Here is a 25,116-nt window from a genome sequence, read left to right on the forward strand (position 1 = left end):
AAGACGATCTCACTGTCCACTTGCCGATTTCTGCCTAAAATTATATGTTGACCCAGAATGAGGGGTTGGGGTGATGTCCAACTTCCTCAAATAACTCGAGGGTTTCGTCCTCAGAGTTATCAGTCACACTAAAGCAACCATTGGTAGCAATATATTAATATTTATCATATTCATCGTGACAATCCCAATGCAAAATGCTTTCTTTTATAACCATGAAGTGTGGAGAGATACAAACATCTTAACAATGTGGGATAAAAGACTATTTCGTCTTTTAGTCACTTAAATCATTTTGTCATAAAAGTGACTTTAAACAATTAAGTACTTTATATTTCAACTCAATAAAATAAAATGACTTTAACCTAAGAATTTTCCATTTAAAATCTCCTCAACTGAAACCAAAAACCCTTATGACTGGCTGGGATCCTAAATCACATGTCGTTAGCCTATTCGAATGGAAAGATAGACCAACTAGGTGCCATTAGGGCTAGCGCAAAGAAGGGGGCATTACATGTGCTCTTGTTTTATTATCATGATAGACTAATTGTTATCCCGGAATGTGTCAAAGATCATGATAATGAACGTATCATGACATACTACATTAACTTGATGTCTCAGAGTGTGCCAAAATTCATGATACTTGTCATGATGGACTATATTAAATGGTTGTCCTTGAGATCATGGTTGTTATTTGATAGACTATGTTCAATTGTTGTCCCGGAGTGTCAGACATCAAATAACACACATCTTTCCAAGACATAAAATGTTCTTTTGGTAGGCATCAAGGATCTGATGCCAATGCACATACCAAAAGACTATAAGTATGATGAATATCATATGACAGACATTTCTTGTTGAATCATACTTTGAATTATATTGAAAGATAACATCTAAGTTGATGGATATATGTTGATATCCTTAAATATGTCATTTTAGGAATATCATATTGAGATGATATATCTCCATATACTTGCGAGTATAATGTGTTCTATAACAATCCTCCCTGGCTAAGAGGGAGTGTTAAGGTTGTCACTTCAATCGAATTGAATTGACCTGGAGATAAATCTTTTGTGGTTATTGGTAAATCATCATTTAGAAAATACTCTTATATATATATATATATATATATATATATATATATATATATATATATATATATATAATATTATTTTATATATATTATATAGATAGATATGGTTATATTATATATAATATATATAGATATAGTTATATATATGTTATTGTTAATATATTATTTAATGATGATTTACCATAGAGACATGTATCTTAATGAGACATGTCTCATCCTCTCATATTTATAAGTCATTCAAATCTGCATTTCGAACACACCAACATGAAGGCAGTGTTATTACATTTGCAGAAAACGATCTTAACTACTCAATATTTGCTACTTATATACAGCCTTAGGCTTCATATCAAATGCGCCATTAATTAATTCTATGCAATTTAAATCATTGTCATACATCAAGTACATTTTCTTGAATGGAGTTTTGAGACTTTTTATGAATCCATGCTCCTTTCTGAGATGAACAATGCTTATTACCATGGAGGCCCCAAATATATTTTGGCAATAAGAACACACCCAATCTCTGGGCTACGTTCACCAAACAACAAGTCCAATATTCTTATTATCCAGTAAATGGAACCTAATTACAATTTGTAATCCCTTACAGCTCAATACCGCTGCAAGAAGCCACAATCTTATCATACATCTTGAAATCCCTAACCCTAAGCCATTTTATACAAGCTTTTTGTCGCTTACAAAATTAGGGCTAAAATAAGCTAACTAATAGAAAAATATAACTCTCGATGCCTTTTACAATAGTAGATTCATTTTTAGCTTTAGGGACGCTGCTCCTTGACCCCCGCCTAGAGCACTGCCCCAAGATCTTGCACCTTGACCCCTAGAGCATGGAGGCGTTGCCCTGAAACCCCGTAGTAAAATTTGAGGGGAAACCACACCGAATAAATTGCGAAAAAAATTAACCTCTAAGTCTAATTAGGCTCGTTAGAACAACAATCTCCCTCTTGGAGACTGATCAGACTCCACAACAATAACCTCTCACTTGGAGACTAATCATAGCACTACTAAACCTGTAGCTCCCACTGGAAGGTAAACCACCCTGGACTTTGTTTTTCTTTTATTTTGTTCAGTCTAGAAGACCAATTGAAGCTCGAGAGGAGTTCAACTTCTCCCTTGTCACTGCCTTTGTAAACATATCTGTTAGATTATCATTTGTATGTATCTTTTCCATCTTTAACTGTCCATCATCCAAAACTGACCGAATAAAATGGTACCGCAACTCTATGTGTTTTGTCTTTGAATGTAGAGTAGAATTCTTCGCAAGATGAATGGCACTCTAGCTATTAGTAAACAAATAATTGTCCATCTATGGGTGTCCCCATTCTTCCATGAAGAATTGAAGCCATATCATCTCCTTGGTTGCCTCTGTAGCAGCAACATTCTCTACCTCTGTAGTGGATAAAGCATTCACCTTTTGTAATCGAGAAATCCAACTCACTGTTGTCCCACAAACAACAAAGACATATCATGTAGTACTCCGCCTGGTATCTAGATCCCCTGTCAAATCTGAGTCAACTTAGCGTTGTAAATCAATAATAGAGCTCCTAAAATGTTAACATTTATTGGATGTACCTCTCAAATATCTAAGAATCCATTTGACTGCATTCCAATGCTCAATCCTAGGATGACTAATATACCTGCTAATAACTCTCATTGCATGTGCAGTATTTGGCCTAGTGAATACCATAGCATACATTAAACTTCCTACAACTGAAGCATAAGGTACCTTAGACATTTTAGCCTTCTCTTCTTATGTCTTTGGACACATCTCCTCAGTCAATTTCAAATGACCAGGCAAAGGTGTGCTGAGAACTTTGGCGTTCTCCATAGAGAAACGTTAAAACACCTTCTCAATATAATCAAACCGAGATAATGTCAAGTTTAGTTCTTCCTATCCCTACAAATTTTAATACCAAGGATTTGTTTTGCTGCCCTCAAATCCTTCATAGCAAATGAATGCACTCTTCCAACCCCTTTATGTGATCCATGTTAGACCCAACTACAAGTGTATCATCAACAAATAAACATAAAATAACGTAGTTTTTGTAATTTAACCTCTTCAAATAAACACAATGGTCTAAATGACACCTAGTGTATCCATGCTCATGCATAAAACTATAAAATTTAAGAGACCATTACCGAGATGCTTGCTTTAAGCCATATAAACTTTTCTTCATTCACTAAGTTCTCCTTTTAAGCAACTTACATAAATCCCAAGTCTGATTTTTCAGCAAAGAGTCTATTTCATATGTCATTCCAAACTCCAACTAAAGCTTTGTATCCACATGCACAGCTTCACCATAACATTCAACTCCATCAACATGTGTTAATAAAATAAAATACAAAGAGGGAGAAAATCTTTTTAGAGGTCTACTTAGCCTTGTCGACCGTCTAACATTCATTAGGGTTTGTGGTATTTGTTGTTGTTGCGGAGCATGAGGGATTGTTGGATCATCATCTTTTTGAGTATCATCCACCAAAACATAATCATTTTCTTTCTTCTCATGTTGCTACAACAAATCTTTGTACAACACTTTCTCATTAAATATGACATGACATCCCTGCTTCTTACAATTTTATGATTTTCAAATTCTCAAAGCCTATAACCAAATTCATCAATGTCATATCCAACAAATACACATTTTCTAGCTTAATTATTTTTTAAGAATCTAAATGCAAATGCTTCACAAGAGAAGGTTCTGAGAAAAGAAAAAATCACCTTCTTACCAGTACATGCTTCCTCTGGGATACCACAACCCAAAGGAGTAGAGGGACCTCTATTGATTAAATATACAATAGTATTGACAACCTTAGCCCACATGTTTGAGGGAAGCCCAACATGCAACCCTATGCTCCTTGCACACTCCATTATTGTCTTGTTCATGCGTTCACCCACTCCATTTTCCTATGGAGTCCTTGGAACAGTTTTCTGCCTATGAATAGCATTAGTGGAACAATGATCTTCAAACTCAGTGCTGCAATACTCACCACCATTATCAAATCTGAGACATTTTAGCCTTTTACTAGTCTCATTTTCAACCAAGCATTTTCATTTCATAAAAGTTACAAATACACAATATTTTTGGTTAAAGACATAAACCGATACTTTTCTAGTTGCATCATCAATGAATATAACATAATAATGAGAGCCACCAAGGGAAGATACTTGAGTTGGTCCTCATACATCTCTATGCACAAGCACTAATTTCACATTTTTCTTTTCCTTCCCACTCTTCACAAAACTCACTCTCTTTTTCTTTCCATACACACAACTTTCACAAAAATCCATATTGACACATTTCAAACCTAGTAAAACTTTCTTTGAATGAAGTAATTTCATAACTTTTTCACTCATGTGCCCAAGTCTGTTGTGTCATACTGTTGTTTCAGAATCTACAACAACTGTTTGTTCTCCCTGTTCAACTTCAACAACTGTCCCTAAACATTCATTTTTCTTTGAAACAATTGAAGTAGAAGGAACAGTATGACATGTACAAAGATACAAGGTGCCTACTTTCACACCTTTTGCAACTACTAAGAAACCTTTTGAAACCTTTCAATTTTTATCATTAAAAGTAATTGTGCAACCCTCATCGCCCAATTGCCCTACTAAAATTAAATTCCTACTCATCCTTGAAACATGTCTTACCTCTTGTAGTAGCCAATGGTTCCCATTCTGCAACCTAATCTTAATTTTCCCCTTTCCAACAATCTGACAAAGTTCATTATCTCCTAAATAACCTAGCCCAGAATCCCCTTGGACATAATCAAAAAAATAACCTCTATGGGGAGTAGCACGAAATGAAGCCCCTAAATCTAAAACCCATCAATCATCAACATTTTCTAAAGAAAAAAGCAATGCATCATCTTTAGATTTATAACTTACCACATGTGCCTCCTTGTTTGCTTCTTGTTTGTCTCATTTATTGTTCTTTTGAGTGGAAATCCTCTTGAGCCCCTGGAGAAAGTTAGTCATGGTAATAACATGCAAATGGAAGAACATGATTATGTTTGTATCTTAGATTCTCTTAATCTTGATATGGAAGATACTCTCAATGATGATATTGATTCTAATGCACATGTTAATGATGATCAATATGAAACTATTGTTACGGATTATGAGTTACCTAACATGCTTTCTAAACAATTCTTACTCCTAGTATCAAGCATAGTGACTCCAACCAGAGTCCTTGCTTGGATCTAGTTGTGGTTCCTACTCTGTTAAATGTTTTTCCTCTTGCAAGTTTCCCACCTTTTCCTAATGATATACACTAATATGGGGGGACCAAGGAATGCTTGAAGTGGACTTCTCTACCATGGTAATTTTTGTGTGTTTGTGTTGTGTTCCCCCGTAGTGTGCCCTTTGTTATATGTTTTGTCTAGATTGCTTAAGACAATTCCTATTGCTACATTAGCACAAGATGATAAAGTAATCAAACACGTCATACACATTCTTCCATTTGTATCTCTCTTCTTCTATATGTCATTACATGTTATGTTGTATATGTGTTATTGTTCGTGCATTTGCCCTTGTGTAGTCTACTTGGATGCTTGCGACATGGTAGCATTGATTCGTTTTGGTCTTCATGTTGTCGGCCCAAAAAGGCTCTTCTTCGTATGTTTTTCGTGTTTTTTCTCCATTGTGTTGTAGTTCTACTTTCTTTGGTGAACGATGGCATTTCATACTTGATATAATATTACATATTATCATATGATCATACTAACTCCAAAGTTAGTAGATCCCTTTTGTACTCTCTATGTCATGTGTTTATTTCCCTTCAAGTGTTGTCCTTGGGGGCATTTCATAGTGGAAATGTTTCTAGTGGATGCATGTACGCTTCTATTAAAGTTATTACTCACGTTAAGATTATAACACAACCATTTCTATCCAACTTGGACTTCCATGCTTTGCAGTCGATCAATCTCAGGTGTTTAAATCTCATTGATAGATCTAGCTTGTACTTTCTCCATTACTATAGCATGTCACCAAGCAGTAACAAAAAAATTGAACACCACTTATTACAATGGTCACTACCTTTTGGTGGCCGAATTCACCTCAAAATCTCTTCATAAACCAAATTGATCTTATCCACTCAAATTTGTAGCTGCCACTATAATTGGCACCTTCCTCAACATGTGCAATCTGTTTGTTTTGAACAAACTTTGGGCTGTAGAGGCTTTCACCAGGAAATGAATAGATATTCAATAGATAGAATATTTTCTTTACAAAAGAATCCTCCTGCTGAGGACATCTATCTGCTCTATTTTCAAGCCAAAGCAATGCAATTGAATACCAAGAAATTAATCCTTCTCAACCAAGGGGTTGCTGCTAAGTCTATTAGAACAATTTGAAGGCTATTCATACTATATCATCCTCAAACTCTGGCCACCTGTACCTATCAGGAATACAAACTGAAATGAAGGCCGACTTGAACGAGAAAGAAAAGAATATTGTTGCAGCGACCACAATGAGATTTGCTCCAGCAATAAATATAAACCTACCAAATGTAGGAAGAATATAAGACAAGAATTCTCAAGGCTTGTAGCTTCAACCCAAAACATAATAAAACTGGTGACCTTCAATATCAATTATCACGTCATAATTTGCAGCCATTGATTTCTACTTCAAACTGCTCACTCATCATTAAATATATCTATAAACTGTTTCTGGATTTTCTTGTACACTTCGTTGGCTTTCAAAATCACATAGAATTTTTAAATTTCATTAAGAATGACAAAGATATTGCAGTTTTATTGAGACTATCTTAAACTAGCATAAAAGAAACACAATTTTAAATAAAATTGCCATTAAAATATAAAATGGCGCCACAAATTACTCACAATCTTTTAATCAAATATTTTTCCTTGATTCCATTTACACATGCACAAGATGAGAATGAACTGATACAATATAAAAAATATGGGAAGAGTAAACAGAAGCAAGAAAAATTAGACACAAAATATATTTGCTTCCACCTCATTCAAATGTAAGCTACATATTTATAGGATATCCATATCCTATTATATACGAAACCTCCTATAACAACTCTCCTAAATATAATGAGCTGTTTTGACAACTCACATTATTATCACATACAACTACAAAGATTATAATATTTGTTATACAAAATTAAACTCGTGATCACTAATTCCCAAAAGTTCATATGTACAAACAAGATAGATTTTAAAAGTCAAAAAATCCAAATTATAGGGTTAAAATAACAAATTTCAATTTGGCACAAAATATGTAAACCTTTGTTAATAAGGATCTGTTCTCTAGGGAGTTCCTGTCATTCACATCAACCTGAGATTTTAGCTGCAGGGAAATTTAGGAAACATCCCCAGAGCTGTCACCTATTTGGCAAAATTTTAAAAATGCATCTAGAACAAGAAAAATAGAAGAAATGGCAAGAGATTGCTAGTCATATGATTCACTAATCAGAAACATAAAGATTCTCAAAATAAATCTTCATCTTCAGGCTCAGCTGCTGCAAGTTCAAACTCATTTGAACCCAAACCAGTACCACTTGTACCAGATGCACCATGTGTCAGTATGTTATCATCATCATCATAATTTGTAATGAGTCTGGTAAGATCCTCAATGGTTGCATCCAAGTTGGCAAACTCAAGGGCTACATCCCAAAGCTTCACTACCCATCCTTGTAGTCTGGAACCTCACATAATTAAAGACGCAAGGTGATATGAATGTAAATCAAATCTTCATCTTTTTCTTTACCCCAGCCCATTACACTTCACTGAATGGGTAAAGGAGTATGTACTCAAATCCCATTCGGCGACAAAAGAACTTGTAACATAGACAATGTTCACAAAATTAAAAATTAAAATGCAAAGCAAATTCAAAAATGTTAAGTACTAAACTGTAGAAATGCAAGTGGTAAGAAAAAATAAAATAACTTACTTGTGAGAGGATCTTGATTGCAAGAGGTTCTAGATACTTAAATGGTTGATTGTAGAGGTACCACCATGTGATAGGTTACATGTCGTATTGGTCCGCTATTGCTATTGGACTATGATTTCTTCCCAAGGCAAAGAAGCCAAAAAAATTCCTAACTTTTTTGTGTACTTATTCATCTGGAAGACACTTTGAAAAGCTTTCTTGCACCCATTAGCAACTTCGTCATCTCTATATGGTGTTACTCTATCTGGCATAGTAAGTACTTCATTGTTGTGTACCTCAAAGATAGGGCATATGCAAGGAGGTGCAATGGGGTGGTCATCTTTTCCCAACAATGATGAATGATTGTTTCCACCTTATTGCATAAGGTTTCATATTCTATGAGGTCATTCTCATGTGTTTGTATTCCAACCTTCTCTACCATCGTGTTCATGCTATCATAGGCATCCCCCAAATAAGGTGAATTTGTATGAGCAAATTGGAGCATCGTCATGATAGCTTCAGAAAAATCCATAATATATTATACACAAGCCCATCAATTGTCATCCAAGACCAAAATCTTGACCTTTTGGGCCCTCTTTGAATGTGAAGCCTTCCATACACCCCATTTGTTGGAAGTAACCATTTGGCTCAATGCCTCTTGCACCTTGAGAAGTCGTCTCATAACAATAGTACGAGATGCAAATCAAATCTCAGCAACCTAAGTAGTTAAAAACAATATGTCAATAAATATTAAGCAAATTTATATTTAATTTGATAATTGAACATGACATAAATTTATTAAAATTAAAGAATAAATTAAATTTAGTAATTACGATTTACCTTCAAGAACTCCAATTTGAAGAAAGATCTGAATATCGATTGTGACATTTGGTAGTTTGTCACAAACATATGGATTTCCTCCCCCTCTTGGTATATTTGTTTCACAAAATCTATATGAGTGTCAATTTGTTGCATCATCAAGTTTAGGGAGTGCACAATGCATGGTAGCCGAAAAAGGTGGTCATATTGGCCCTCAAATAAGAAATTGCACCCATATAATCTTTCGCATTATATGTAATTACCTAGAGCACATTCTTACTATCTGTTGATGCGATTTTTTCTCCACTACAACAAATAGAATCAAATATTTCATGTGTCAAAGAGAAACACCAAACACTCAATCCTCTCCTGATATAAGGTCATCTCTCATGCTAAGCTTGCAAAGTCAGATAATGAAATGACTTTAAGGCAGAGTAATGAGAATCGCCGCAATTCAGGCAATTTTCGGATTTCGCGATCCGACCAATGTTGGGTGATTTCTAGTGAGTCAATGAGTCAAAACGGCAGTTTTTGGGTCAAAAATCGAATGAATCGCTGATTCATGCAAAAATTGCCTTAATCGGCACGTGAAATCGATCACACAGCTAGGGAATGGGATGACTAAAAAACATTTTTAAAAAAGAAATTTTTATAATGATTTTTTATATGAGTGTTAAGCTTGTCAATAAAACAAAGTAAAACATGTTTTCCCCGCTGGTTTGTTGTGATGCTTACCCATTCCAAATCAGGAATGGGACAAAATCTCCATGGATATCATCACCAATGTTCCAAAAGTGCAAAGCAAGGATTGCAGCTCCATGGTTGTGGATAGAGCCATTAAATATGCTCACTTTCATATAATATATTCACAATACAAAGCTCTATAGTTGGCTGATTTGTTCTTTAGAGAGATATTAAAATTACATGGGTTGCCAAGAAACATTGTGCACGACAAGGACAACAGATTTATTAATCTGTTTTGGCAAGATATCATTATTGATTATTGTCTACATGTATGACTCCTTTCAAAGCACTTTATGATTATGATGAAATTTCATTCATGGATTTGATTTATTCTGATAGTAGATTTCATTGAGCTAGAGATTCGGCAAAACGAAGACTACAAATTGTGAAAACACTCAAATAGAACTTAGGATCACCACTGACCCTCAACATATAAGTTGTATTCTTTGCCTCATAACCACATTGGCTACCAATTCATCATGAAAAATTCCAGTCACACAAATCAAAAATCCTAAGAGAACGCATGCCATTCTTGCCAAAGATATTTAAAAGTTCTTAAAGTCTGAAAACTAATTAAGATATTATCCAAACAAAGTATACTCCTCCAATAGACCTGAAGTGTCATCAATAATTTAAATATATTAAATGAAGAAACAAAATTCATCTAACATACTTGAGCATGTTATCCCTGACTAGGAATCAAGAAAATTTCAGTCCAAAAAGTATTGATCTATGAATTGAAAAAAAAAAGAAATAAATTACATTAACTCCATTAGCAATCAAACTAGGTCAACAGAGATTAAAAGCACAACCATTTACAATGGCAAGAAAAGTATCCCATATTATTTTAATTTCTCCCATTAAATCTAGTGTTCACTTAAACATAGGCAGCGGAAGTCTCATTTTAGAAATCCAATGAGAAGTTGGTGTAACAAAACTTAACGTAACAATCTATTCCCTCATAACAAAACCCCCCATGTTGATAAATGGGGTGGGAGAATCAGATAAGACAATCTAGAACTTATTAAAAATTCAATAACTATGAAAATCACAATCACACAAGATCTATTAACAAACACAAGATTGTTGTGGAAACCCTTTTGGGGGAAAACCATAGAGAAAGACTACATGGATCTGCTTTTTGAATCCAGTCAACACTAAATTTCTCTTCACAGATATAGGTAGGCACCAACCCACTAGAGACGCCAATCTGCACCACTAAGCACTGCCTTAGCAAGAGACACCAAACTCATCTATTAGGAGTCACCAATCTCAAAATGAACAAAACATTTGGCCTCTTCATTATTGCTTCTTCAAAGCATGATAATCATGTGAATCTCCTTGATAAAATCTGCTCATACATCTGCTACAAATATCCTTGCAAGTCAGCTACAAATCTGTCATATATCTTCTTGAAAGTCTGCAATAAATCTGTAAGAATTTTCTTTGATTTATTGCTACTTTATTTCCCCTCCACACAAATTCATTTATACACTCCTAGTGCCTCTTCACCCAAGAGGCATCATCCTCCAAAAGTGGCAATTCTTCCAAGAAGGGTCGGCCAAGATAAAACATTTATTTTAATTATTAATTTCCTCAATGAGGGCAACCAGCTTCGAGAATATTTTAATTTAATCTTGCCAAGGTGGCCAGTCAGCTTTTGCAATTGGAATGAACAAGTAAATGTCCCATGGGTTGGCCCAATAAAGATAATAATTCCAGCAGTTAGTGATTGCATTGGGCACCAAGACAAGATGAGAATAGACCAAAACTAGATGGTGATCATGATGATTTCATTGGAATGATGCAGTTTGATTTTCTTTTTTAAAGAGAACTCTTCAAATGTATTTCTCAAACTGTAGAGTTCCATAAATTTGCACATAAATTGACAATTGTTCACAGAAAAGACACAATATGTTTCAAAATAGCCACACAAAAATATTGATGCCATTGAAACAAACAATTCAATTTTTCAAAAGTGGCTTATTCATTTTATCAAAAGTTATATAAAAATAAGAACCCCAGATTGCATACAAGAATAGGAAATGTGCATAGTTAATAGTCAAGTTTGAAAGGAAGCAAGCACCAAACATCTACACAACAATAGAATAAAACTCATAGGAGCATTAAAGGCAATTCCAGAAATATTTTGAGCTCACTCTCTTAGTACAACTACAGATAATATAGTTACAAAAACTTTCACATGAGTAAGACTATCATACACTGCTGGATGCATGAGATAAATTCTCTTCCGAAAAACACAAGTAAAAAGAAAACTGTATATAAGTTGTAACTAATTTTATTTGACCATATAAAAGACTTCCCTTAGAGATTTCGACTGGCTCATGTCCAAATCCATGTTCACAATCAGTTTTTCAATTAACAGCTACATACCTGGCGATCCTCTTGCACTTTGCAGAACTGCAAAAAGTTGTTTCCTTGCTTCCCGGGAAAAAGAAACACCTCTGAGTTTTATATCATCTCCTATTGTGTCATTCTATCACAGAATTCAATGAAACTTTAAGATTTCATCACAACAAGAGCTGCTGGAAAGTGCTCAAACACTAACCAAGTAAATTTTGTCAACAAATTCAACTCATACTAACCAAGAAGAGGACTGTAGCTAAATTCAACTTAGGATGAAGAAGAAAATCCTTGAGACGTGGAAGTGGATACACTGTCTCTCCACCTTGCTGAGAAAGTATCTTAGCAATGTCCAAAGATTCAATTCCTGCATTAATTAAAAAACATACATACAACAAATCAGCATTCCACCAAAGAAATGTACAGAGCAAACACAGTCCTGCTGTACCCATTCAATTTTTGTAATAGTGAATATAAAGGGCTAAAAAGTTAAACATCACGTAGTTATAAAAATGGTAAGGTCTTAAAAAGGATTTATTTACTTGGAGTTCGAAAGCATGAAAAAACATTTTTTTATTTGTAATCATCACAAGAAAATTTATTTGTTTTCCAAGCCAAATAGAAAAGGAGAGAGAGAAAGAAACTGTGTCATTTAAGTGACTCACTAAAGTTGTTATACAGTTGGTTACAATGAAAAATGATAGGGCTAAAAAACTCCAGGTTCTGAGTAACAACTGTGGAAACTTCTGCTAGGGAAAAAAATAAAGGGAATATTCCAAGAACAAAATTTCTCACAAGCTTAACTGTTTTTAATATCCACACAAAATAATCAGCATTTCAGCCCAAGAACAAAATTTCTCACAAGCTTAACTATTTTAAATATCATTTGCATAAGAGTTATGGTGAATTTTACCAATCAAGCATTCAAATCTACACAATTGCATCACATCAAACCTAGGAAAGTTTGTAACAGACAATATAGAATGTTAGTGTTACAACAATTCCAGAGTGTTCTACTCCTCTTAAATGATAAGTAGCACAAATGCAAGAGCCTGAATTACCATCAGCGAATAAATGGCTTATATCAAAAAGGTAGGTGTCTCTTCCATTGTCCAATTGAAGTACAGATTAAATAGGATAACTTTTTGACAAACTCTTCAAAGATTTTTACAAAGTTTATAATGGTGAGGAACTACTAATATGACAATAAAAATAACAAAATGTAATTTTACCAGTAACCTGAACAAATAATGTGGTTTCTGATGATAAACATTGACATGATTAGCAAAGATTTATAGATGACAACAGAGATGAAATTCCTAACAATGTGAAAAATATTGAAGTGAATGAAGAATATATTATGATTCTGATGAGTCTAAATTCTGTTGGCCCCAAAGTTGATGTTCCAGCGAAAAAATGCTGCCCCACATACTGGTGTGACCACAAACACATGAAAAAATCTAAAAGGAAAAAACTTGTTCTTGATTGTGTTAATCCCCTATTTCGGGAAGATACTCAAATTCAGAAGAGAAATGTGGAAACGAGGGACAAAAATGAAGATGATGGTAAAATGATAAAAATTAAATTGAAAAAGGGGACTCCGATCAACAAACTGGTAAGGAAATTGAGGAAAAACACATCCAAATGTTTTAATAAGCTGTATAACAACCAATAGCCTTCTAACCTTGTAAATGAAACGAAACAAGTTTGAATATAATAGGAAATATATATTAAGGTCTTCTAATAACAATAGATTTAAAATTCCTGATGTTCTCTCTCTACAGCTAGGATTGCATTGTAATCCTTTATCTGATTGATATAATGGGAGTTAGAGCTGTAGCAATTTGTCTAAGGAAAATTTCTTGTTGCTTCAAGAAATTAAACTTATTGGTTTTCAACTTGAAAATGCTTTGAAGCTTTTTGGAGGGACTCTTGGTTTTTAATTGATAGCTTACTATCAAGTTCCTCACATGTTGCTCCTGTATTGCACTATTGCAGAAGAATGGTGCACATTTCAAAAAAAGCCACAACATTGAGGAACATGATAAGGTAGGAAGGCAGAACATAAAAGGCAAAAAGGCAGATATGCAGATGGGACAGATTAGTATCAATCTTCAGACCTAAATCCACAGTAGAGAAACCCTATAGATCGATTTCTTCAAGAAGGCGTGGACAATGGGGAACGACCAAGATAACTGGTAACCAGCAAGGTTATATGGAAGAGAGCATGCCTTTCAATGGGAATCAATGGAATTGCAGAAATACTTTCAGGTCAAGGAAGTGGCATCAACACTATCCATGCAGAATACTCAGATAAAGGTCAAACATCATATAGATAGTGAGGCTCAAGGACCAAGTTGATCCAAATTCGATAGGGTTGTCCACGTTGATATCTAGACATCTCTAAATCTCAAACATATTGAAATAGAAAAGCTATGGGACCTAGACCAAACATTGAGTTAGTTGAATCGCATGCCTCTAGGAAAAGGCATATCAAAGGGCAGCCAGATGTTGTAGCTATGTCGAAAGGTTTTCTTTCTCTTTTCTTGTGAAGAGCACCTAAGCAATATTCTAGCAAGGGTTCCATGGTTCTTATTGAAATCTTCCCTAGCTCTCGAAAGAAGGAATATTGAGTTACCCCATCACCAGATGCTTCTTATTCTCCTCAGATATAAGTCAAGGTACCATGGCTTCCCATGGAAGCGAAGAGTGAAGAGGTATTCAAAGGAATTGCTTGTGCATTCAGCTGAATGCTCAACAATGGCATAGTCACTATCTCTAAGGAAATGCTTGCTTATACAACCGTATGTGAGTATATTGATCAGAAAATGGTGCTACCCTCCCCGATATCTACAGATTCCAACCTTGGGTTGTGGAAACAAATATTGGAGTTTGAATCTTCACCTTACCCTTGCTTTAGGTGTAAGGGAAGTGTCATTGGGCTAAACAGTGTCCATCACAAAAAGAAAGCAAGGTTTGGAGATGGATAATGGTCAACAAAGTAGTACGGGCAAGCAGAATACAGGAAGATGGCAAGATCATATCATTGATGGAGCAATAATCCAAAATAATCAACAAGATGGAAGAACCCTATGCATTTGGTAAAGAAGATACTAATAATTTGAAAATGATTAATGTGAATGTGTCAGAGTTAGAGGGGAATGAAGAAAATGTCCCAAGACCATCTTGATTTTAAAAAACATGAGGAATTATACAAAGACATTGATTTAAGTAATCCAATTCAACAAAAATGGACAAGACAAGGCAACTCATAGGAAGAGAAGAATGAGGTTATTTGTGAGGGCCTGAATTAGGAGGAATCTCCAATCAGTAATGAGTTAAACAAGGAAGCGACTGAGGTTATTAGTAAATTTATAGATAAGGTGGGCCCTCTAGGCGGTAGACAAGAAAGATAAGGCAATGGCCTCTATCAAGCATCCTTGATTCCCATTCAGAGGAGAAAAAGAACAAGAAAAAAATGGTGGATACCAAGTCTATAATGCAGAGTAAGAACAGAAACTCGGTAGAATATGATGTGGACTCTAAAATTTTAGGAAGATTATCAATCAAAGATGCAAGGAAAAGGGATGTCAAAAAGGATATAGCTAACAATAGCTAGAAACACCATGCACATGTGCTAACTGAGAACCCCTAAACTTAAAAAATGAAAATCATTTCATGGAATGTCATAGGGCTGAATAATCTCAAAAACATGACCTTGTAACTAATCTTGCTCAACAACATAAATTAGGCTTAATGCTTATCATGGAAACTAAAATGCTTGTGGAAAGACTGTTCAGAACAAAGACAAATTTTCCAAAGATGGTAGATGTCTTGGGTGTGATGTTAATGAAGCCTCTAGAATTATTGATACTTTTTTGAACCTAGCTTTGCAAGAGAGTAGTAAGATGCACAATGATTCTAACCATTTTGACATTCTCTTTAATAATAAAAGAGAAAATGTGTCGGATCACTTTTAATATCTATGCCCCTAATACTATAAGCATGACAAAAACTTTAGAATAGCATAATTATATTCAAAGGTATTAGCTGGCATGTTATGGGAGATTTCAATGCTCCTTTGAAAAATAATGAGACGAGAGGAGGACTTCAAATCTTCTTGGATAACAAAGATGGTGGGTTTTTTTATTGGTGGATTTGTACAAAGAGAGACAAAACTTCACCCAGTCAAACTAGCAACTTCACCCTTCTCTCATCCAGGTAAAAGGCTGGATCAGGCCTTTATTTCACCTAACTGGTTATCCTTTTATTGTTGTTCCATGTCTACCCTTGTCACAATGGGTTCAAACTTCAAATCACTTCCCTATCATATTATATTTGGAGAAATTAGGTAAGAGAAAAAGATTCCACTTCACATTCGAGAAAATGTGGATTCATCACCTGGATCCTAAAAGCAAAATCATGAATTGTTATAACATCAATATGAAATGTTCTACCATATATAGGACAGAAAAAAGCTAAACAATGTAAAGAATAATACTAGACACTGGAACATGACCTACTTTAGGAAAACCTTTTTTGAGGAAAGAATAAGTCCAATGAATGAATCAAGACCCTATGTTGAAAACATAATAGAGGAGCCTATAAAGGAGCTACATTCTCTTATATCAAAAGAAGAGGAGTTTTGGAGGCAATGTTTTAGACCAATGCAGATTGAAAAGGAGACTGAAACACAAATTTCTTCCACTTGAGCATAGATCTTTTAGTAGAATCAAAAAGATCTAGACGGTTGGAAATTGGAATCCACACTAAAGAGGAAAATAAAATAAGAAGCAAAGTTGTGTGATTCTTCACCAGCATTTTGTCTACTAATAATGACACTGACTTGTCAAGCCAACAAGCCATTTATAAGGAGGTCTCAAACTCGATTGACAAACATCAAGGTTGTTTTCTTCTCCTTCGAGGGTAGCAATGCCCTTGGCCTGGATGGATTCCCTAATTTTTCCTTTGAAATGTATTGGGACATTGTTGGTGAAGATGAAACTATTGCCCCAAGAGAGTTTTCAGGTAGCCAAAGGGTGTTAAAAGAATTGAGTTCTGTTTTATTTTTTTAATCCCCATGCAAGCCATTGCTAATTTTTGAATTTTTGAAAAAATCATGCACTAAGGCTGCAACAAAACTGATTTAAGTCCAACAAGGTAGCCTCATGCATGGTTGACTCATTTTTTAGTATTATTTCTATTCTTGAAGTTCTCCATTTACACAAAAAGGAAGGTATCATCCTTAAGTTAAATCTTATGAAGGCATATGATTAAGCTGGACTGACATTGCATCATGCATGGATAGGGCTTTGTAAGAGAAAAAGTGTTCATAGAGCAGAGGGGGCAATTCAAGAGTTCAGGCATGGAGGATAGAACACACACAGGGCTCACGTAATAGGGACTATGAATGCAGCAAGGGTGCAGGAGCAACAATAAACACAGTATAAAGGTTCACGATCAAACTTGTTCAAAAATTAATAAATTGTGGCTTTTTTGATAAAATTTATTTTGCCCCTATATCACACTCAAATAAATATTGTCAATTAATTGGTAACTTTCTTAAGACCCTTCTCTGTTTCAAAGCTTCCAATAAGGATACAGAATATACCTCCAAAAATAATCAAAACTTGAGCAATGTTGAAAATCTTGAAAGGAGAGAAGCATCATCATCCAACTTACCACCAGCTTCAAAGAAGTTACCACGCATGGGTGGCTTGCTTGAGTTGATTATGACATGAGTCCTCCACACATGTAAAGAGCCATCCTTGGAGAGTGTAATTAGAAATTGCAGCATAGGATGCCACCCAACTGCAACAATTGGAGCTGAGCCTACTTGTGTACTGCACCATCAGAAGAAGCTAATGTGAGAGTAATTCTGTCTCTTATAATGCATGCCATTACAATGAAATCAAGCTGATAAATTTCCAGTAAGAGGCCACTACCTCAGCATTAGACCCTTAATACAAAAACCTTTACAAAGAATTTGAACACACAATGAAAGTACTATACTGCTGACAAATATTGTACTTCTATGAAAGAATTCCACATGAATCTTTCTCACATGTGCAACACTTTTTGACAGTTAAGGGTCTAGGATCTGGCATAACTTATGGCTACTATTAGCATCAAGATTAATCTTAAAGTTCATCACCAAATTCTAGTCTTTGCACAATTCTAACTATTAACCCTAAGTCTCAATTAAAGTGAAAAGTTGCAATTCTGCAAAAGCTATTGATGGAATTAATTTTCAATAGGAAGGTGGTCCAAATTAATGGATTTCAACTTGGCTATCTGTCACAAGCATGGTCAGTTATCTGACACTGGGTTGCCAAAAAATAATCATCAAGAAATAGATTTGATGCAGGTTACAAGGAGAAACTATTGTTGATTCCATTGTGGTCATAGGCAAAAATGTCTTCATAATCAATTTACTCAAGAGAAAGAAAAGCTGTATTATATAAATACGACACTTAAACAGGTCCCAACAAAGGCCTTTAATGTCAGCGGTCAAGAGTGTTGGGTGTTGTGTTTCTCAGACAACTATATTTCCAAAGGTGATCTCCTTATCATCTGCACTGGAGAATATATATAATATAGACAAAATAAGAGATGTCAAATGTGTATTTTCTACGTTACCGGGTACGCACCTTGCAGCCAGGATTCGGGTCTAGATTCGTGTCCGGGTTCGCTGTGGATCCAGGCTGGGTCCGTATTTTGGACTGTGGGTCCATCCGGGTCCTTGCTGGCAAGAACCTGGGCGAACCCACCGCAGTAAGTTACAAAAAATGAAATAAAACAACATAAAAAAAATTTATTTTTTTTTTTTTAAATTATGTAACCCTAAAAGGAGCCTAATATAAAACATTTCACTCACCTAATCTCTCATTTTGGTGTGCCCATTTTGCAAGTTTTAGGAGAAGGTTGTAGAGAGTGTTTGTTCCAATGATGAGGATCTAGATATAGTTGCAGCCAAGGATGAAGGCATTGATCTCTCATTATTTGATGACCCATTTGACCCTTGAAGGGCATTTGATAATATGATCATTGATAAACTATTAAACACTTGCCATTTATCATTATGTTTCAAATTTTATTATTTCATGAACTACTCTATGTTTTGAAATTTCATTTTGCAATTTAGTAATTCAATGTATGATTTCCTTTACAATCATGAACATAGACTAATGAGCGGGTATTTAATGTCTATCTTTGACATTTGGCATTGAACAATGATCAAGCAACATATATTCATAATATGAAATGACTAAGTTTTGCAATTATGCAAGTTTCTCGTATTCTTTTGCATATATATATATATATATATATATATATATATACTCGTGAACCCACCCACGAACCCAAATAGGAATTTTTTTTTTGCTTGAATCCACAAATCAGTAACTTAGGATATTTTTGGTGTTGTTCATATGGTGTGTATAAATCAATCTGAAGGTGCCAGTTGTAGAGGTGGCAGTGAACTATGTATTGAAGACAAACAATGTTTTTTAATAGTGGTTTGTATTGATCATAACAACGGGTAATTAGTCACTGGTAAACTCAGCGAACAACATTAAAAAATACATTGAAAGATTTGTAGAGTTGGGTTGCATACATGGTTCAAACAATATATGTGGTGGTTTCCAGTTAGTTGTAACTTGATAGAAACTTCCCCAAAATACGATGTTATATATTGGGCCTCATTTGTTTGAAGCTTTTGTGGTGGGACCATAATGAGGGATTGTCCATCTGATAAGGGAGTTATGCGTGTTGTAGAAAGTGACAAAGAGACAAAAATAAATTGTTGTCAATTTTTTGTATGCGCAAGGTATAAGATAAATTAAATAAAATGGCAGAGATTGTCAAAGAAAAAGATATAGAGACACAAAGAGCATCAAAGTGTAAAGGCAGGTTGACATAGTATGCAGGTGATAAACACTTATGATCGGATCCTTTTTGACAAACAAAGGTGATACCATAGTTACACCACCTTGGGGGATGGGGGGATGGTAGAACCGGGGGAAAAGTTTCTGAGACAGGGGGACAGATGAGCCTTAATTTCGTTGAGTAACAAAGATCGCTTCTATAAATGTACTAACATGGCCATTGTAATTGATGTCTTCCAAATGCAAATTTGGATCTCATATAAATATGAGAGGAGACATGTCTCTTCAAGAGACATGTCCCTATAGTTAATCATCATTAGTTAATAAATAACTATATGTATAACTCACCTTTAAGCATATATGTAATATTAATATATTAACCATATATGTAATATATTATTATATTATTATATAATAATATATAATGCATAATATATATAATATATAATATATATTATATATAAGATATTTATCTTAAAGATAATTTACAATCAACGAGGTATCTCATGATAAAATCAATCAAACAGAAGCTACAATCTTAACAACAAAGTCATGTCCAATAGAGACATGACTTTACGTGGTCAAAGGCTATGGAGGGTCATGTCCTTATTTGATCACCGTCGATGTATAAGCAAACACAATTAGTCTGCTTCTCAATCAACAATCATGTGGTGGTAAGACAATTACATTAAGGAACTCCATAACATAATAGTCTCTTCTGATTATAAGAGCCTGATTAGTTAAGTAAAGTCATTTATAAATAAATAGACATATATATATTCTTATCAAAAATATGAGACATAAAACAATGTTTATATAAATCATGAATACAAATACTCAATGTAACGAGTATATCACTTTGACTAATGCTATACTTCAACACTCCCTCTTAGCAAGGGAGAAGTGACAAAAACATTTTATGAGATATCAATATCAAGGATATCTATACACAACATATTATCTGACTTTAACACTCTTAAATAGTGACTTGTCAAATAACTACAATCACAATGTTTTGAACACTATCATAACATATATTATGAGCTCTAATTGTCCAAAAATAATATCCAAAGTAATCATAATGCTTTCGTTATCAATGACTTCCAGTGTATCCGGAACAAAACTGTCATAATACAAGCCTATCATTTGCAAGATCGTCATCTTACAAAGATTACCTTCTGTCTGTTTGTTATCATGATTTCCAGCACTCTGGGACAACAACTTAATGAAGTCTGTCATGATAACAGGTCTACCATTTATAAGATCATCATCTTATAATGATTACCTTATGTTTATATATGTCAATGAAAGATCGTTACCTTTCATTGCATATCATATGTGAAATAGTAACCACCATGAACCTAGTCAAAGGGTGGTACAAAGGCTTTCACCTCAATTTTCTCTCACAGAGAAGAATGCATTTCACTCTTCTCATAGAGAAGATATCATTCACAAAGGATTGCATCTCAAAATTTCTCCCTTTGAACATCGATCCTGGGAAGTAAGGTCCTTTAGTTACTTCCTCAGAAATTCTCTTCACCCAAGGATGCTTGTTGAACTCACTCTGAATCAATTGTCTGATTTTCTGGTGATAAATTATCACTTCCTTATGATATACATAGGAGTAGGCCCATCACATCATGCAGTCACCCACATGTATTTCTAGACTCCCTCTGAGTATCAATCTTCTAACCTCTTGTGTTGTCTTAGAAGAAGTGTCATACTCCCTCTTAATGTAGAAGTATCTCATAATCTCAATCAAAAAGGATGTTTGCTTCAAGAGCCTTAGTTTATTTGTATTGATCATCAGGGTCTTTGGAGCTATGATCATTAGATTGAGTCTACACAATATTTGGTAGCATATGTAAAGTACCAACCTGCTTTTCCTGTAAGAATACCCTCGAACATAAAGGAAAATATCAAAGAAAATAAACCTTATAGTATGTATAGAATTACAAATAAATGAATAGATAAACGTAAAAGATACAAGTACTTATTTGCCCATGAGGGTCATGGAATATCTCCTTTTCTAAGGATGGTTCAAGTGGGAATGAAACATTGCCTATTATTCCCCCCCACAATGTAAAATTTCCACTCTTATATCGTTGAACACTTTTACATAACATCAAATTGGACAACTTCTTTCTAAATTCCAACTTGCTCTTTTCATCCATTAAAGCTCCAAGCATTCATTAAGCTTAATAGTAGAAGCTAACACAAACTCGTCCAAAATACGCCAATATCTTGATTGAGTATGATTGTGCCACTTGAATGACTCTACAACTCATGCGTCAAGTTTCATTTATCAAAGAGAGACTTGTAGATAGTTTAATTAAAGTCACAACTTTCTTATGATATTCACAGCTTTCTTATGTTACATTTTATCAATCACTGAAAATTCCATCACAACTTTGGTTTACTCCCTCTGAATCAATATGACTGATATCACAAACGATTGAGGAAACCATTTCCTCTATCTGCTCACTTTGACGGATGTGTCAGAATCCCTCTAAACATAAATCTTCTAAGCTTCTAAAATAAACTTCCCTTTAACAAAGTGTTACTCTCTCTGAATCTGATATTAATCCTCTTTTTCCTACAAGGACATTCTCGGAGGAAAATATCAAGGTGTATAGCTCATATATATAGAATTCCAAATAAAAGTTGACCACAAAAGTAATATTGAGGATTTAATGAAAATACTCATCTCAATTTTTTTTGTATTATTATTACTTTCCATATAATTTTTCATTATCTCCTAAGACTATGTTAAATGAATTTGTTTTATTTCATATATCAATCCTAATTCATATTCATGTAAATAATAGGCATACTAAATAGGAGGAGAATGATCGAACTTATATGAAATATATATAAACATAAATATACTCAATAGAATATAACCCTACCAAGTATCATCTTTTATACTTACTTGATCGGAGGTGGGTCCCTAGATCTTAAGACTCGTCTCCTAACTTCCAATGGATGCTTTCCATCCCTCACCATGTCTAGATGCTATACTACATTTAAGTACTTGGACATTGAGGTGGGGTTCCATGGTTCAATAAGCCTAAGCCCAAGAGTGGAGTACATACCCTTCTTTCCTTAGGGATCAACCCTACCCTCTTACCCACCTAGTCTCTTATTAACATATATTTGTATGCTTTGTATTCAAGATGATTAAAACGTAATTTAATAATCTATCAAATATTTGCTTCACCTTATTTAATTATCCCATAACATAGTTATTACAAAATTACTAATATAATTCTTACTTAACTATATTATACATAACATTTTCATTTCTTAAAATATACCTTACTAATCAAAGTTAATGAATAAGGAAAGTACATACCTCTCTTACCTAAGCCTTAGTGGCAGCCTGTGATTGCTGATGTGACCCTGCACTATCATATCTAATGCTTGTGAGTCAAAGGGTGTTGTTGTCACCTTTAATAATATGGGATTTTCCCTTTTCAAATAACATTTACTCACTCATACTTACGTATAGCATTCCATGCGATATCCATGTGGGGACCTGTCATATTTGGAACAGTACTGAATAAATATACTATGTATTACTGCAACCTCCACGTCATCACAGAATGACTAGTCATTTTGACCTTTTAAGCCCTTCCTTCCTTCATTACCTTTAGTCGGATTGGATGGGTTTACATTAGAATTGTGTAGGTCTCTTCTATTTGTTATTCCCAACTTGCATGGCTGTCCTTATTACACACTAGTCTATACAGATTAAACCAAATGTCAGTAATTGATATCTCCCCGATGACTAGTTGATTCATCGTAATGGTGTTAAATATGCATTGTTTTTTACTTTCACTGCTTTTATTTACATTCAAGGATTGGCCATTTTTCAAGAATGCAGACCGTGGGTCCAACGATCTGTATGAGTCTATGCTGACTTCATTAATTAACTTGCTTGGTATCTATATAGAACAAATGTTCAATCTCTTCTCCCAATCACCATTGTCTTCTCCCGCCAACTATATTTGTGTTGGTTCTTATATCCTTCTATGATGCTTGGATTCTTCTCTATGCCACTTGACAGTTATATCTTTTCTTCCTTCGACCTTACTCTTACCAAATAATGCCCTATCGAATTGGTACCTCTCTGCAAAGCTCCCTCGGCATTTGAATGGCTCCGAGTGAAATCCATGGTTTACACATTTATAACTGGTGCTTTCCAAGCAACGATGTAGTTGTACAAGGGTGGGGGTGTTGTCCAGTTATCGTTGGGATCCTTAACACCATTGTATTCTGTCCATTATCATTTGAGGTCAAAAATCTCACTAAATATGTTACGTGCAGTCCAATGTATTTGTGTTTATTATGAGGGCCATATTGTGTATGCCTATAACATTTGCAGTTGGCTCTGATACCATGTTGAGTAAAAAAGATCGCTTTTGTAAATGTACTAACATGGCCATTGTAATTGATGTCTTCCAAATGCAGATTTGGATCTCATATAAATATGAGAGGAGACAAGTCTCTTCAAGAGACATGTCCCTATAGTTAATCATCATTAGTTAATAAATAACAATATGTATAACTCACCTTTAAGCATACATGTAATATTAATATATTAACCATATATGTAATATATTATTATATTATTATATAATAATTTATGATGCATAATATATATTATATTACATATATAATATATATAATATATAAGATATTTAATCTTAAAGATAATTTACCATCAATGAGGTTTCTCATGATAAAATCAATCCGACAAAAGCTACAACCTTAACAACAAAGTCATGTCCCGTAGAGACATGACTCTACATAGGGTCATGTCCCTATTTGATCACCATCGGTGTATAAGCAAACACAATTAGTTTGCTTCTCAATTGACAATCATGTGGTGGTTGTACACTAGAAATGTGTCACACTCTAAACCCTTCTATCCAAACGATTCTATGAGTTGGAATGCTTAGATGCCGGCTTAGAGCTCCCTATCCACGGAGTGCAAGAAGCTAGTATTCAAGCATGAAGGCTCTCAGCCAAGCTTTAGAAATACACTTCTTGCTAGTAAACCATGCAATGGGAGGTTCTTTGAGACAAGAGCAAGAGTGCCAATATCTTCAAGGAATCCCTCAAGAATGCAATGCAAGTATGGAAACTAAGCTAAGATGATAATGCAAAATGCAGCTATGCTAAGCATGAATGAGAGTATTACAAAACCAAATATTAAGCTATGTGAGATTATTGAAAGAAATCAAAGCTAAACTAACATGCAACTATGCTAAGAACGCCATATGATCTTATGCTAATAT

At 34.5% G+C, this 25,116-nt stretch overlaps 1 protein-coding gene across 1 annotated transcript in view; it reads right to left on the minus strand.

The window, feature by feature from the left end:
• LOC149562055 (uncharacterized) overlaps nt 1-25,116 on the minus strand; it is a 142,622-nt gene that overhangs the window by 65,486 nt on the left and 52,020 nt on the right. The window contains exons 7-9 of the mRNA XM_089825596.1: nt 17,610-17,770; nt 12,170-12,294; nt 11,958-12,060 (exon numbers count right to left, since the gene is read on the minus strand). Of these exons, the coding sequence (XP_089681722.1) occupies nt 11,958-12,060; nt 12,170-12,294; nt 17,610-17,770 (389 nt within the window). The remainder of the gene's footprint in view (nt 1-11,957; nt 12,061-12,169; nt 12,295-17,609; nt 17,771-25,116) is intronic.

This window comes from Cupressus sempervirens, chromosome 4 (assembly GCF_028749045.1).
Source record: "Cupressus sempervirens isolate cs-2001-9-10 chromosome 4, ASM2874904v1, whole genome shotgun sequence".
Classification (NCBI taxonomy): domain Eukaryota; kingdom Viridiplantae; phylum Streptophyta; class Pinopsida; order Cupressales; family Cupressaceae; genus Cupressus; species Cupressus sempervirens.